This window comes from Gastrolobium bilobum, unplaced genomic scaffold (assembly GCF_033153095.1).
Source record: "Gastrolobium bilobum isolate Gb01-03AN ecotype WA unplaced genomic scaffold, APGP_CSIRO_Gbil_v1 utg78367, whole genome shotgun sequence".
In the NCBI taxonomy this organism is placed as follows: domain Eukaryota; kingdom Viridiplantae; phylum Streptophyta; class Magnoliopsida; order Fabales; family Fabaceae; genus Gastrolobium; species Gastrolobium bilobum.
This window is the reverse complement of record NW_026900022.1, coordinates 41,176-56,657: the sequence shown is the minus strand read 5'-3', so window position 1 is coordinate 56,657 and position 15,482 is coordinate 41,176. Positions and strand designations below refer to the sequence as shown.

Genomic DNA, 15,482 nt, shown 5'->3' with positions numbered 1-15,482 from the left:
CTTGGGGATTCCGGCCTGAACAGATGGGCTCATCTTTGGCGGGGAAAAAAGTATCGAATCCTACCGGGTTCCCTATGGGAAGCCCGGATATCTCTTCAGTATTCATGAGGGATCTAAAACTGAGCATTTCCTCAGTAACCCAGGGAAATTGCTTATGCAGATCATCGCTAACGAGGGCAGAGCCTTGTTCGGCAGGGATGACGTCGGCTTCCTGACCTTGATTAGATGAAGTAGCTTCAAGATTCAACTCTGTAGAAGGGGACTCCATAAGAACCTAGAACAATAAAGTGGGAGGATTAAACACAGAAATAGCACGTAGCAAAGAAAGTACGCACCTGAATCAAACAAACTACTATGAGCAGAGCTCGATGAATCATCAGAAGAAGTTAATGGAACAGGAGTGAATGAGCCGGGATAGTGGGTGCAACTTCCTAAAACTATGTCGGCCATGGAGTCGTTCCCTCTCTCGATGAATTGAGCACTAAGATAGACGCAGTTGAAACACGAATTCGGGCTTTGAACCTCGTGAGGGATTGACTCGGCTTGAGAAATAGTTCGAGCCGGAATAGGATTGGTAACGGACATTGAGGCCAGACGGGGTAAATGAGAGTCTTCACCACCCGGAGTACGGCCAGGTCTTTGATGACGTCCTTGTACGGAAGGACGGGACGAAGAAGCTCCCCTGATTCTACCACCTCGGTAACCTCTTAAAAGAGCGGCTTGAGTTTTCGCTTCGGTCCGAGGTCTTCCATACAGCCAGTATCTTGGCCCAGGAGGGAGGCTTTGGATGAACCTCTCTTCCTCTTGGGTGACCCTTTCTTCCTCCTCTGTCATAATCTCATCACTACGGCCAAAGATTCGAGAGAAGGTGGACCCCCCTTTGACCGCTGAAGTTCCCCCCACGCATATCTCAGAAGAACTTGGACTAAAGGAACAGTAAAATGTGAATAATCACAGGCAATGAAGGGAGAAATGTTCGAATGGGATGTGATCAGGTGGTCAAGAACGAAACATGTATAACCAGACAACAAGCATAGTAAATGGTAAACACCATGGGCGAAAGATGATAGAGAGCAGGGGCACGTAGAAAGCAACAACAAAAAGAAACCATAGCTTGAAGTAAAGTAAAGCACGTACCTGGAAAACGATTAAACACTTTGGTTGGAGGATTCTGGAAAATGGGGTAAACTGATGAAATCCTTAAAGAGCAACGCCAATTCAGAAATGCATGAGTGACAAATGAAGGAAAAGAGAGAAATCAAATAGCGTGACCCGCGAAAACCAAAGGTCAGGGGCAAAAGGGTAACTTTGCTGGACGAGACAGTTGAAAGAGCACCCTGACAGTTGCAATAAATGCAAGCGGCTCAAACGGGCGTCGTGGCATACGATGCAAGGCCACGTGGAAAGCAATTATGATTACCTGAAAAGAGGAACCATCTTTTCGGGAGGAGAATAGTCATAACTGGAAATTCCAATGTTATGGTTGGGTCCTAACATCCGGGGTATCGTGAAGAACCGTGGTCCCAGATTAGGAGATGCCAGTTAACTCAAATGGTCACCAGCTACTACGGTCAACCCCCAGGGCATAGGTCGGATGACTATCCGGGGTACTTTGCAGAGTCATAGTCTCGAATTGAGGATTACCAATACAAACAAAAATTATCAAAGGGTCCCCATTCAATACGACCAGATGGGTACCATGCAAACCCGATTTTTCATCCCTGCATCCTGAAAGCTCAGTCTACCGGGCTGGGGGGCAACTGTTATGGACCAGAGGAAGGCCTATAGTCGTGGAAAGCCCGAATAGCGCAAGCCCACAGGTGAGCACTATAAATAGGAGCTAATGACCATAGGTAAGGAGAGCTCTCTAACCATATTTTATGCAATCACGACAGTGCACACACACACCCCTCAGGCTAAGGCCGTCATATAGTGTGTTGTGATTCGCTGTCCTCAAGGTACCTAGTTCATAGGTATCTAGAGAGAAGCACTTAAATCCTAGATCAATCATCCAATCTCAATTGGACACATCTGTCTCAGGCAGAACAATATTCTTTTGAATTAATCTCTTCATGGGGCTTAGCCCCTGCTCAATATATATCATTTGTGTGACGCGATTTTTCAGAATTTTTGTAAAAAAAAAAAAAGCATCAAATTTATTTATTAGCAATAATAATATATTTAATATTTTATGTTTTCCTTTTAGTAAGGAAATTTGAAATATTTGATATGATTTATATTTAATAAATGAAATCGTGCACATAAATGCTTGAATATTAAAATTATTTATGAAATATGAAAGGATTTCGAATTATCACTAGATAATATTTTCATGTGTGTCCAAAATCATGCCGGACAAATTAAAATTATTTGTGGTGTTAAATATAGCAAATTTAAATATGATGTTTTCAACTGACCGTTACTAATTCAGTTTTTAAAATATTTTCCAGAATAAAAAAGGATTATAATTTTTCAATTTGGTAAGATGAAATTGACAATATGATGTAATCCATTACATCACATTTGTATATTGAATTAGATAATAGATTGGAATACAAATGTGAGTGTTTCTTTTGGTGAAAAAGAAAAAGGAGAAAAAGAAATTGGAGAAAAACAAAATTACTTGGCTGACTTAAGCCATGACACCTCTAATATCTATTAGAAATTACGTTTCAACTTAGAAGTTCCTAGAACTTAGCAACGACCAATTGGAGAGAAATTTCATTGTATCGGTAGCATGAATTCGGTATTATTTTTTTGGAAATTATATTTACAATTTTTTTTTTTTTATAAATTCTTACAAATACGTTCGGTCATACTTTAAACATACAGTGTATGATCGGTCGTACTTAATGTAATTTGTAAAAAAAATTTGTAAACGGATCCTATCTCATTATTTTTTACTAAAAAGAAAAAATTATTAAGATTTAAAGAGAAATATAAAAAATAGATAAAAAAGAAAAAATAAATTCTCTTTTCAGTAAAAGAGAACACCAAATTTGACCCAATGGGTGCAGCTCAGTTGGTAACTTGGCGCTGAGTTAGTGGGGTTGGATATATGTTCGATTCCCGCTGAATGCATTCTTGGGGAGGGGGCTGAACCTTTAGCAATCAGTGTTCCCCCGTACACCGGATTAGTCTCATAGCCGGCTCAAAGAGTCGAAGCTCGTGGGGATACCGGAGGGAGCCAACTCGTCTCAAAGAGATAATTAGGGTTGGGTAACTCCAAAAAAAAAAAAAAAAACACCAAATTTGACACTCCCGGTACACTGAAATTGTTCCCGAGCATAAATGTACAATAATCAAGCCTATACGTTTTGCATTACATTATTATATCCCAAAGTCCATAAAACTATTCACTCCAAAGCCACTATAAATAAACAAGCCTATACGTTTTCTTGTCATTACAATTCACTTCTTTGAGTTCTTGTCATTTCTTCATCTTTCTGTACTATATCTTAACTATAAGAATGGCGGATAAGGTGGTTCTCCTAGATTTCTGGCCAAGTCGTTTTGGGATGAGGGTTAGGATTGCACTTGCTGAAAAGGGTATTAAGTATGAGTACAAAGAAGAGGACTTGGGGAACAAGAGTTCTCTTCTCCTCCAAATGAACCCGGTTCACAAGAAAATCCCGGTTCTTATCCACAATGGCAACTCCATTTGTGAATCTCTCATTGCTGTTCAGTACATTGATGAGGTCTGGAATGATAGATCTCCTTTGTTGCCTTCTGATCCTTGCGAGAGAGCACAGGCTAGATTCTGGGCCGATTTTGTTGACAACAAGGTATACACTTTTGCGTTAGTTTTTGTGATTGTTGCTTGTAATTTCTTTGCCTTCGCTTTTGTTGATATGCTTTTAGAATAGAATGATGTAATTTGGGTTATTACCACGTTGCTGTCTATTATTTTTTCTGACCCTTTACATGTAATGTGGAACATTGAGAAGCATATAGTGGAAAATGGACCCTTTTCTTTTAAGATTCTCCACAACCAATCTTTGGTCATTATTATTAGTTGAAGTACTTTTCCTGTTTGAAAGTTTTGTTCTTTTGGTTTTTTAATATTCCTCTACCTCCTTTATATATTTATGTTGCAAAAGATCCTGTTTATTAGAGATTAGACGGGAAGTGCCTTTTATGTCAAAACAACAAAAAGCATTTGGATTATCTTTAACAACTCTTTTAGTATAGCTTTGATATATAGTAGTCAGTATTGGTTGTTAGTGGTCCTTCACTACAAGAAAAAATGTAAACTGCGACGGAATATCTGAGGCGGTTTCAAACGAACCGCCTCCAAACAATTATCAGAGGCAGTCCAGGAGGCGTTTATACTAACCGGCTGTAAATTAGTATGTGACTGAGGCGGTTACAAAGTAACCGCCTATATATATTGAATACAAAGGCGGTTGGGGAGGCGTTTGTGCTGTTAGCCTGCAGATCTTTCGATTATATGTACTTTATTCAGAGGCTGTTATTCAAACCGCCCTAATCTATTATTGAAAAATAGTAAAAAATGCGTGTAAGAGGAATCGAACCTGCGCCGTATTCATTATATTGGGAAACTACGTGTAACCACTGATCCAACTAAAAGTAATAACCAAGAAATGCAATATTTTTTTCTTATTTAAAAAGTGTGCGTTTCACTTTCATTAGGCGGGCTCGTTTCCCTCCGTCTGAAAAATTAGAGTGACTTTTTAATTTAGGGTTTAGGTATTTCCTTTTGTCCCTAACTTTGTCTCTTCAAATTGAAAGCCCTCTTTTTACCGTTTGTAGACATTTATCTCTCAAAGGTCATCGGCGGTGAAGGACGTCAAAGTCACTATAGTTGTCCCATCAAAGGTCATCGGCGGTGTCTGTGTAGTTGTCACGGTAGCTCTCAAAGGTCACCGGTGGTCCCATCATCCAATACTCAGGCACGATTTTGTCAAAACTCAGGTGCCTTCATAATACTCTTACCTGGCAATGGGTAGAGACTAAAGAATGCTTATTTTTCATTTAATTGTTTTTTTAATCTTTGAATGTGTCTGTGTTGTGCATATCCTGCAGCTGATAACACATACATTTGTTACAGGGATTTATTTTGAAAATGTAATCATCATCGCCTGAACTAAACCTCCTCTCCCTTCCAGAGCTTAAAATAGACTTTTTGGAAGGAATTTCCCTGTAACTTGTGATTCCATCAATTCGACATGTAAAATTATGACTGTTTTCTTCAAATTCAATCAATATTTTTTTTCTTCAAAATAATAGGACTATTGATTAATATGTTAGTTTTGGTTAAAAATATGGTTGCACCTATTAAAAAATAAATCTATTGGTAAGACGATTTATTTACCTACCATGGTCATTGTTGTTCAACTTTGAATCTGATGTATTTGTTTACTCTTAAGTTGTAAGTGATTTTTAGATAGTAAATCTACACCTCGTTACAGAATGCATAGGTTATCACTTTTTTGTTTGTTTCTAGAAATTTTTCATTTTTGCAAGGCTGTGTCACTGTCTATCAAACCATATATAAAGCTTAAAGAGTAATGGTACTTAACCTTATCCTCAAACTGCCTAACCAGTCCTCAATGTTTTGCTTCAAATTTGATCTTTCTTTCTTTTTTAATGCAGAGGTTCTTTTTTAATTATCTTAAAATGTACCTACCTCCTCTTGCTTTTTTGTTTCCAATTTGGTTAGTTGTTTTTGGGCATGATTGATGTTTCTTTTACCCCCTTTTAACACTGCTACATATTTCATCTTACCATATGGTCTATCCTTTGTATCCTCCTCATGATCTGAATCCTTAAAATCAACCTTGTTATACACCATTCTGATTGTATAGATGTAACTAGCTAGTTGTGTTTTTTTTCTTTTGTATTTTACATATATGATGATATATTAATAATAAAAAATAAAATAAAAAAGTTTTCTTTTGTATGATTTGTATTATAACTATTTGATGAAATGGATATGAAGCATAAATAATCAAATATGTAAAATGGAGTAGACAAGGCAGGGCAAGAGCAAGGCATAGAAGGAGTAAGTGTATTTAAAGAAGAAACTTTGAGGGTACTACTCCTTAGAGGCACACATGGTTCTGTATTTTGATGACTTCATTTTCCTTTTCTTGAGGAATCATTCAATCAATCATGAATTAATGCCTTTCTGTCATTATATTTATTATTATGATGATTAAATTTTAGATATTGTTATTTGTAGTTTATCTTTGGCCCCTGCTATTATCAATAAAAAAAGAATTCTAGATTATTTATAATATGAATGAAATTGAAATAAGATATGTTGTTTGTATTAAAAAAAGGCTTACTATGTGGTCTGGTACTGTTTATTTCAGGTTCATCTTTTAAAAAAAAAAAAGATATTTCAGATTTATCACTGCGCTTTGGTTCTTGTGGTCATTCCAGGTATGTGTTTGATATATCTTACACCCACATCACTTTTTCCTATTTTTATTTTTTATATTTTGTTATCTCCTTTGGTTATTCAAATTATATATTGAACACGTATATGTCCCATTTTGGTTGCATAACCATTTAAGGCAGCCCCAGAAATCATTATTTTCCACTCTCCAGCTTCCTTAGAAACAATGCCCTCAAAAACAGTTAAGGTCAATTCTGCACATCCTCATTTTGGATATTCCCTTGGCCAAGGATTGAAAATATTCTGAAAATATGTAGCATACACTTTATTAAGGAATGGTTCTTTACAATTTCAGCATTTTGCTTTTTAAATTGTCTGAACTTCTGCTAATTGAGGTTTGCCTTTTAAACTGTTGTGTGTGTATATATATATATATATATTTTATCTAGTGTATGATGGAAGGGAAGTGACGGAGACAAAGAAAGAATGTATGTATAAATGGTGTCAATGTATATATTTTTTTGTTTCTTTTCTTCTTTGTATGGGAGGAGGAGGGTAAGCATGCGCATCACCAGTGCTGCTCTTTACTAAAAATTCTGATGTAGGCATCAGTTCTTGAACCACATAATGTCTTCTTCTTGCATGTTCAGCCTTTCTCATGAAACCCTTTCATTATTTATTCTTGAGTTCCCTTTGCTGTAAGCATTTCTTTGCTGTAAAAATGTGCTCGTACAGAATGAAAATCCATATACATTTCATGGTAACCAAAACAAAAATGTACCCTTTATCTGTATCCAAAAGAAATATTTTCAGTGCCTCTTTATTACATTCATAACAACTGTAGCATATTTGCATACAACCCTTAGGTTCTATAAATATATTCAGCACCTCTGTATTACATTCGTATTATTGCATTACTGTCATCTCCTGATAATTTGGTCAATAAAACATTGCATTTCAAAACTGCGTGTATGAGAAAAATGCTTGTCTTATTTTCAGAGTGAATGGATAAGTCTTGGATTACAAAACCGCGAAATTCAATTGAATATGTTGAAGGAGTTAGGAGATTTATTGCTTTTGCTTTTCAACATAGTGCAATTGAAGGCAAAATATTATGCCCTTGCTCGCTATGTGGTTTTATAAAGTGGTTGTCAAAAGAAACAGTATATGATCATCTGCTGTGCAAGAAATTCCCTGAAGGATACACATTTTGGTTCTATCATGGAGAGTCAGATATGGGGTCAACTAGTAATGTTGCTGGCCGAGCTGAGTCACAGGGTGCGGTAGACCAGAATGTTGATGTGGATCCAATGATAGACATGATCAATGATGCATTTGGCATAAATAGTCAACGTGACAATGATGTACAATTTGGGTCGGAGGAAAACATTGCCCAAGGGGGGAAACAAATTGTTTTGCAAATGAAGAAGTTAATGGAGACAAAGAATTTGTTGAATTAGCAAGAGATGGGGAACAACCATTGTATGAAGGGTGTCATAAATATTCAAAGCTCTCTTTTATTGTTAAGTTGTATCATATTAAGTGCTTATGTCGGATGACTGACAAGTCCATGACTATGATATTAGAGCTTTTGCATGATGCGTTTGAACATGCCAAGATTCCATCTTCATTCTATGAAGCAAAGAAGACTATTACCAAGCTAGGATTGGACTACAAGAAGATACATGCTTGTCCAAAAAATTGTATGTTATTTTGGGGAGCGGAGGACGAAGATAGACAAATTTGTAAGGTTTGCTATGCATCTAGATGGAAACCAATTGTTAAAGACAATGAACGTACAAATTCTCAACAAGGAAGAAAGAAGCGTAACGTGGCTGCAAAAGTAGTTCGGTACTTTCCCCTTAAACCACGCTTGCAAAGATTATTTTTATCAACAAAGACTGCCGAAGATATGAGATGGCATGCGGTACATAATAACAATGATGGCTTCATGAGACATCCTAGAGACTCTGAAGCATGGAAGAAGTTTGATGAGTTGCACACATCATTTGCTTCAGACCCACGAAATGTGCGACTCGGTTTAGCCACCGATGGTTTTAATCCTTTTGGTAATATGAGTGCTAGTTACAGCATTTGGCCAATCATTCTAGTTCCGTACAACACCCCTCCATGGTTGTGTATGAAGTCTACATCTTTTATCATTTCAACTATCATACCTGGTAAAAAAATGCCAGGTAATGACATTGATGTGTTCCTACAACCTTTGATCAAAGAGTTGAAAGAATTGTGGCAAGATGGTGTACATACTTATGATGCTTTTACACGGGAGATGTTCAAATTACATGCAGCATTGATGTGGACGATTAGTGATTTTCCTGGCTTAGGAAATCTATCTGGTTGGAACACATACACTGGCTTAGCTTGCCCGTCATGCAACATGGATCAAGAACCTTGTCGTCTTTATCATAGTAAAAAATGGTGTTTTATGGGTCATCGACGCTTTCTTGACCAAAGACATAGATTTAGATTGAACAAGGTTCGGTTTAATGGAAAACAAGATGTGCGTGATCCTCCAAGGATGTTGTCTGGTTGTGAAATACTTGAACAAGTTGCAAATATTAATGTCACATTCGGTCGACCACCAGAAGTCAGTGGAAGAAGAAAAAGAGGATGTGCTAGTAACCGTGATGCACATGGAAACACCAAGCAATGGAAAAAGAAAAGCATTTTTTTTGAACTTCCATATTGGAGGCATAATTTATTGCGTCACAATCTTGACATGATGCACATTGAGAAAAATGTGTGTGACAATATCATTTACACATTGCTTAATGATGCCTCCAAGTCAAAAGATCATATGAATGCTCGAAAAGATCTTGTAAGAATGGGTTGTAAGCATGACCTCTGGCCAGATGAGAATGGAAAATATCCTTTAGCAATCTATGCAATGACTAATCAAGGCAAGAAGATGTTTCTATCAACATTGAGGAATATCAGTGTACCAGATGGTTATGCAAGCAACATTTCTAGGTGCATTGATGTCGATTCTATGCGGTTGAATGGACAGCTGAAAAGTCATGATTGTCATATATTGATTGAGCAATTACTGCCATTGGCCACACGAGTAGCATTGCCTGATAATGTTTCAAGCATTTTAATTGAGTTGTGTCCATTCTTCAAACAAATGTGCGACAATGTGTTGAAAGTTGAGAAATTAGATTTACTACAACGTCAAGTGGTGGTCACCCTATGCCACATGGAAATGTTATTTCCTCCGTCATTCTTCACAGTCATGGTTCATTTGATTGTTCATCTTGTTGAGGAAGCTAAGCTTGGAGGTCCTGTGCACTATCGATGGATGTATCCTATTGAGAGATACTTGGGACAATTGAAATCATATGTGCGTAATAGAGCTCGACCAGAAGGGTCTATAGCACAAGGTTACCTAATGCAAGAGATCCTAACATTTTGTTCAAGGTACATAGATAATATTGAGACTCGATGGAATCGACCTGGGCGGGTCAATGATGTACCTAATGATGCACAAGATAAATCACGTGTGGATGAAATCTTTCCTCGAGTAGGAAAACCAATTGGTGCATCATCATATTTCAATCTTACATCAATGCAGAGGTTGCAGGCTCATAGACATATTTTGACGAATTGTCCACTTGTTGAACCATACGTCCAGTAAGTGAACCTCCATGATTACTATAAGCATGCTTTTTCGATTCATCTTCTAATTTAATCTATTTATATAGGGAGTTTCGGAGAGACGTGAAGAGGCAACTAAGAAAGACTAATCGAAGTCAATCTGAGATAGATAAACGAGTTCATAGAGAGTTTGTTAATTGGTTCTCTAAACATGTAGGTATTTTATTGCATAATAAAGGTCAACAATATTTATCCTTCACGAATAAAATTGCAGGGTCCTAACATTATTAATTTTTTGTGTTGTAGATTCCGATAGATATTGAAAATATTAGAGAAACAGACAAAGATATTATGTTTTCCCTTGCTCAAGGCCCTATGTCTGAAGCAAGAAGGTTCAGTGCATATAATGTTAACGGCTTCAAATTTAGAACATTGGATCGAGACAACAACCTGAAAACACAAAATAATGGGGTTTTTGGAACGTTTGACACAAGAAGTTATTCAAGCAGTAGAGATGATCAAATGATATGTGGAGGAGTTCCTTACTATGGGAAATTGGTTGACATTATTGAGATTAACTACAATGGCTTGTTCACTGTACCTTTGTTTAAATGTCAATGGGCTGATACGACTACTCATAGAGGGCATAAAAAAGATAAATTGGGTTTTACCCAAATTAACTTTTCAAAATTGATACATACTGGTGAGAAAGAGGATGATGAGCCGTATATTAAAGCTTCAGAAGGTCAGATGGTTTTTTATGTTGATGATGAGAAAGAAAAGGGTTGGAGCATACCTGTCCATGTAAAGCCGCGAGACTTGTATGATATGGGTGAAGATGTCATGACAACCACTGACCTATTCCCATCACAAAACTTGGACCATATTTTAGTTGATGACAGAATAGCTCTACAATTATCAAGACCTGCCACAGATGATGACACTCCAAATTTGATGGATAATCACAATGAGGATGAAGATTTGGAAATATGAATTTTTCTGTTAAGGTTTAGGTTATGTCTACTTATATAGACATGCATCATGTATTTTTATCGTAAATGTTTTTTGTATGGTGTGTTGTGTATGGATTTCTTCATATCATGTGTTTTGTTTGTATGTTTTGTTTGTATGGATTTCTTTATACTATGAACTTTTTCAACTACATATGGGAATTGGATGATTTGTAAATACTTAAATATATGTTGGAATGTTATATTTTTGAGAAATGGATTAGGTGAGGTGCCGCGTACAAGGAGATTCCCTGCAAGAAAAGCTCCAACAACGTCTATAACTCCTACTACGTCTACAACTCCTACTGTGCAAACTCAAAATGTACAGCTCAATGAGAACCTACAAAATGGCATTGATAGGGTGGAAACACAACAACGTGAAATAGAAGGCCAACAAGATCAACCTTCTAATGAATCCCAGCAACAAAATGAAAGCAGACCTCCCTACCGGGCCAAGAGAGCATGCAATAATTATTGGGTGGTTGATGTTATAGGTATACCATATAACACCTATATTGACTCTCTTTTTTATGTATGCTTATGTCATTAATTATTGTCTCACTAACAAAAATCATATAAATATATATGTTATAGATGAACAAGGAAGGGTTACCGAGGAAAGATTGCGTATTAGGGATGTTTTGGTTCTTTCAGAAGACAAGAGGGTGATGGTGCCATGGAATGAAGAGAACCAGCCTGTTTCTGATGCTGCTGCATTGTTGAATGGGTTTTTAGGACATCTTGCATGTAACACTAATATGTTCCCAATATCTTTCGATAGGTGGCCTCATGTACCTCCCTTGTATAAGCAGAATGCTTGGGAGAAGACTATAACGGTATAAATGCTCTTTCAATTTCATTTACTAAGCTTAAAATTATTATGAATTGATTTTTTAAATTGACCATATTGCAGAAAAAGTTTAATGTTTATCATGAAGACCATCATGAATATTGTATGGGAAGTATGGGAAAGAAATGGAAGGATAATAGGTGGAGGCTGTGCAATTATTATTATCATAAAGATCTAAGTTATGAGCAAAACCTTGAGAATTATCCTGATGGTCTCACAAGAGAACAATGGGCTGGTTTTTTGCAATATAAGTTAAGTGACAAAGCCAAGGTAATTACAGTGAGCTAAATACTTGGGCTGGTTTTTTGCTTAATTTGGTTTACTTGACCTCATTTTAAATATGCTTTGCTGGACAATGCAGAAATACAGTGAGATAAATACTAAAAATAGAGCAAAGCAGACCATTATGCATACACTTGGATCAAAAAGCATTGCAAGGACAAAATATGACCTGGTATTGATGTTAATTAACAATGTCTTTATCTATCTCTGATTTGTAAATTTGTATAACATTTAGTATACTGACATTGCTTTAGGAACAAAAACATGGACGCAAATTCAGTAGGGGGAAATGTGGGAAATTTCGCATACGAAAAAGGATGGCAATTTAATTAGTGAGGAAGCTAGAGAAAAGATTGTAAGTATTTTCTTTGTGAATTAGGAAGCTATACATTCTATTTGATTAAATGTTTGATGTTTTATTGTAGGACCAATTACAAGTGGAGATAGAGGACACAACTTCTGAAGATGAGGCATTTGAGACAGTGTTTGGGAAGGAGCACCCAGGACGAGTTAGAGGAATGGGGTATGGGGTGGTTATCTCTCAAATGCGTAAGCGCCGCCGTACCAGTTCTGCATCATCCTCTTCTGCCGGTCCTTCGCAAGCAGAGTATGATGCCATGAAACAGGAACTCGATGATTTAAAAGGAAAAATGGGAGAACTGGACTCCTTGAAAGCACAAATGGCTTCTATTGTGCAACATTTGACTGCTCAACAACCTTCTCATATTTCCTTAAATGAGGTAAATCTTGGGTCATATTTAAATGCATGCTTTGGAATTAGAGTTGGTTCAATTTATGTTAGCTACTGCTGGACATCATTATTTTTTTGAGGACTATGGATTTTTTGCACAACATATTTGTTTTGTATATATATTCTACAATGGTGACTGCTATTGTTGATGATAAATGTGTATAAAATGTTATGGGGTTTAAATTCTGCCATTTAATTTATGTTTCATGATTAACTTGTTTGATATCATGATTGGGCTGTATATGATGTCTTTAAATTAATGGTAATGCTGACATTTCAGTGGCAATGCTGAGATTGTTACTGATACAAAACATGTACATCTATACTGCTAACTTTGTCAAAATTTGTTAGCTCAGTTACTGTATCATATCAACATGCTTTTTGAATCTTGTCCAGTTTCAACTATTTTTTTTTCTTAGGTTGGTATTGGACAGCTTTTGGCAAAGTAATAGCACATGAAAACTCACTCACAACCTTTGTATTTGATTCTCTGGCACATAAATTTCAAGGATGCTCTACCAAAAAGCTTATTTGTTTGCTAAAAGTTCACCTTTTGTTTTTCTGTTTTGAATATGTATTTACTCTCATATAAGCATACATTGCTTCACCTACATACTACATAATGTGTCATTATTCAGCTATAATAAATAATGTTTTGTTGCTGAATGATAGATTATTTATTTTACACACCATAATGTTAGAATCTGTAAGTAACCTCTACTTAATATGTGACATTGTCAAATTTGGCATTTAATTTTATCATATTATATCTGCCTACAACTGTTCAGATTTTTGCATTTCAATAGCTATAGTTATTTATATTTCCTTTTTCTTTTTTTTCCAATGTATCAGGTTCCAGATTTAGGTTCTCCAGGGATTAGGAGATCTTCTCATGCAAGTCATGACCCTGCTTGTGAAGGACCAGATTCATCCCCTCAAATTCCACCTCCACCACCAGAGTTGAATATTTGATGTAGTCATTGATGTTGGATGTGTTCTTGACTTGATGTCATTATCATAGAGATTTTGATAATATATGCACTTTTTAATGTAGTTATTTGGATAATATATGCACTTGATGTCATTTTGGATGTTAAACATATTATGTCATTTTGGATAATATATGCACTGGATGTCATTTCATTTGATGTAGTTATGACATTGTTTATGGTTGTTAAACATATTATGTTCTATAATTTTGGATTATATATGCTGTAAGTAACCTTTTATGTTGGTATGAATTTATATATATATATATATATATATATATATATATATATATATATATATATATATATATATATGCATGTTAATTATTCAGGGATGATGCTAAAATTATATGTTCAAATACAACAATTAAAAAAAAAAAATTAAATGCACTGGCTTTTGGAGGGTTAATGTAAACTTATATTAACAAAATTAAAATAAATATATATATAAAAAAATAATTATTTATATAAGGAGGCGGTTCAAGAAAACCGCCTTCAACTTTACGGACAAAGTTAAACCATTTATAACCGCCAAATAAACCACCTGAGTACATTAGTAGTATAAGGCAGATTGCAAAACCGCATAATAATAAGACTACAGGCGGTTAACTGAACAGCCTAAAAAAATTTTATGCAGGCGATTTCATAAACCGCCCAAGTAATTATTAATTGAGGCGGTTTATAAAAAAGCCTCAAAATGTAATACAGAGGCAGTTATATGAACCGCCCTTGATTCCTTACCAGATTCTTGTCTTGCTAACTGAGGCGTTAATATCCGCCAGAGAGTACGCCTCTATTTATTTGTATGCGGTTGTACCGGCGCTTTCTTTTAACCGCCCTAGTTAGCGTCTCGACAGTGGTAACTGAGGCAGTTGCTGAACCGCCTAGCGTTTAAATCAAAGGCGGTTAAAACCGCCTCAGTTTCCTTGTAGAACCGCCTCAATATAGTTGTTTTCTTGTAGTGCTTCCCCTTTTTCATTCTTGCATTTTATGGTCTAATTGAGTGTGTTTGTTCTCAAATGTCAAATAGATAAATGATATTGGAAGGAAGCTTTGGACAACAAAAGGAGAAGAACAAGAAGCTGCCAAGAAGGACTTCATGGATGCCATTAAATTGTTGGAGGAACAGCTTGGAGACAAGACTTACTTTGGTGGAGACAAGATTGGCCTTGTGGATTTAGCACTTGTTCCATTCTACACTTGGTTTAAAGCTTATGAGACTTTTGGCAACTTCAAGACAGAGAGTGAGTGCCCCAAGTTCATTGCTTGGGTCAAGAGGTGCATGCAGAAAGAGAGTGTTTCCAAGTCTCTTCCTGACCAGCATAAGGTCTATGAGTTCATTTTGGAGGTAAGGAAGAAGATGGGCATTGAGTAGATTGGAGGCATAGTAAAGTACTTGTCTTTCGTTGTTTGTGTGCTTCACCTTTCATATAAAGTATTTAGTAACCGAGGTTACTTAAATGTGCCAAATTCATGCTTTGTTGCATGAATATGTAGGTTTTGAAATATTTAAGATGTATCTTTGATGTGTGTGTTGGTCTTGTAATCGAGTCTTTTCTGCATTATGATGTAGTTTTATTATCAGTTGGTCTAATCACCAAAACTAGACCTGTTGTTATGC

At 36.2% G+C, this 15,482-nt stretch overlaps 1 protein-coding gene across 6 annotated transcripts; it reads left to right on the top strand.

The window, feature by feature from the left end:
- The first annotated feature begins 3,385 nt into the window (after positions 1–3,385).
- LOC133294894 (probable glutathione S-transferase) lies at positions 3,386–15,245 on the top strand. 6 transcript variants are annotated; one of them, XM_061493655.1, is made up of 10 exons: positions 3,386–3,785; positions 4,774–4,935; positions 6,339–6,408; positions 11,214–11,483; positions 11,584–11,825; positions 11,903–12,109; positions 12,201–12,293; positions 12,376–12,476; positions 12,547–12,861; positions 13,725–13,950. In XM_061493655.1, exons 1-8 carry the CDS (start codon positions 3,471–3,473, stop codon positions 12,448–12,450), a joined length of 1,434 nt encoding a protein of 477 aa, XP_061349639.1. In that variant the 5' UTR covers positions 3,386–3,470; the 3' UTR covers positions 12,451–12,476; positions 12,547–12,861; positions 13,725–13,950. The 6 variants fall into 6 exon arrangements, with proteins under 6 accessions (XP_061349639.1, XP_061349638.1, XP_061349643.1 ...); XM_061493654.1 differs by having other exon boundaries at positions 12,376–12,861; XM_061493659.1 differs by lacking the exons at positions 11,214–11,483; positions 11,584–11,825; positions 11,903–12,109; ... (2 more) ...; positions 12,547–12,861; positions 13,725–13,950 and adding an exon at positions 7,364–7,407 and having other exon boundaries at positions 3,396–3,785.
- Positions 15,246–15,482: the final 237 nt, after the last annotated feature.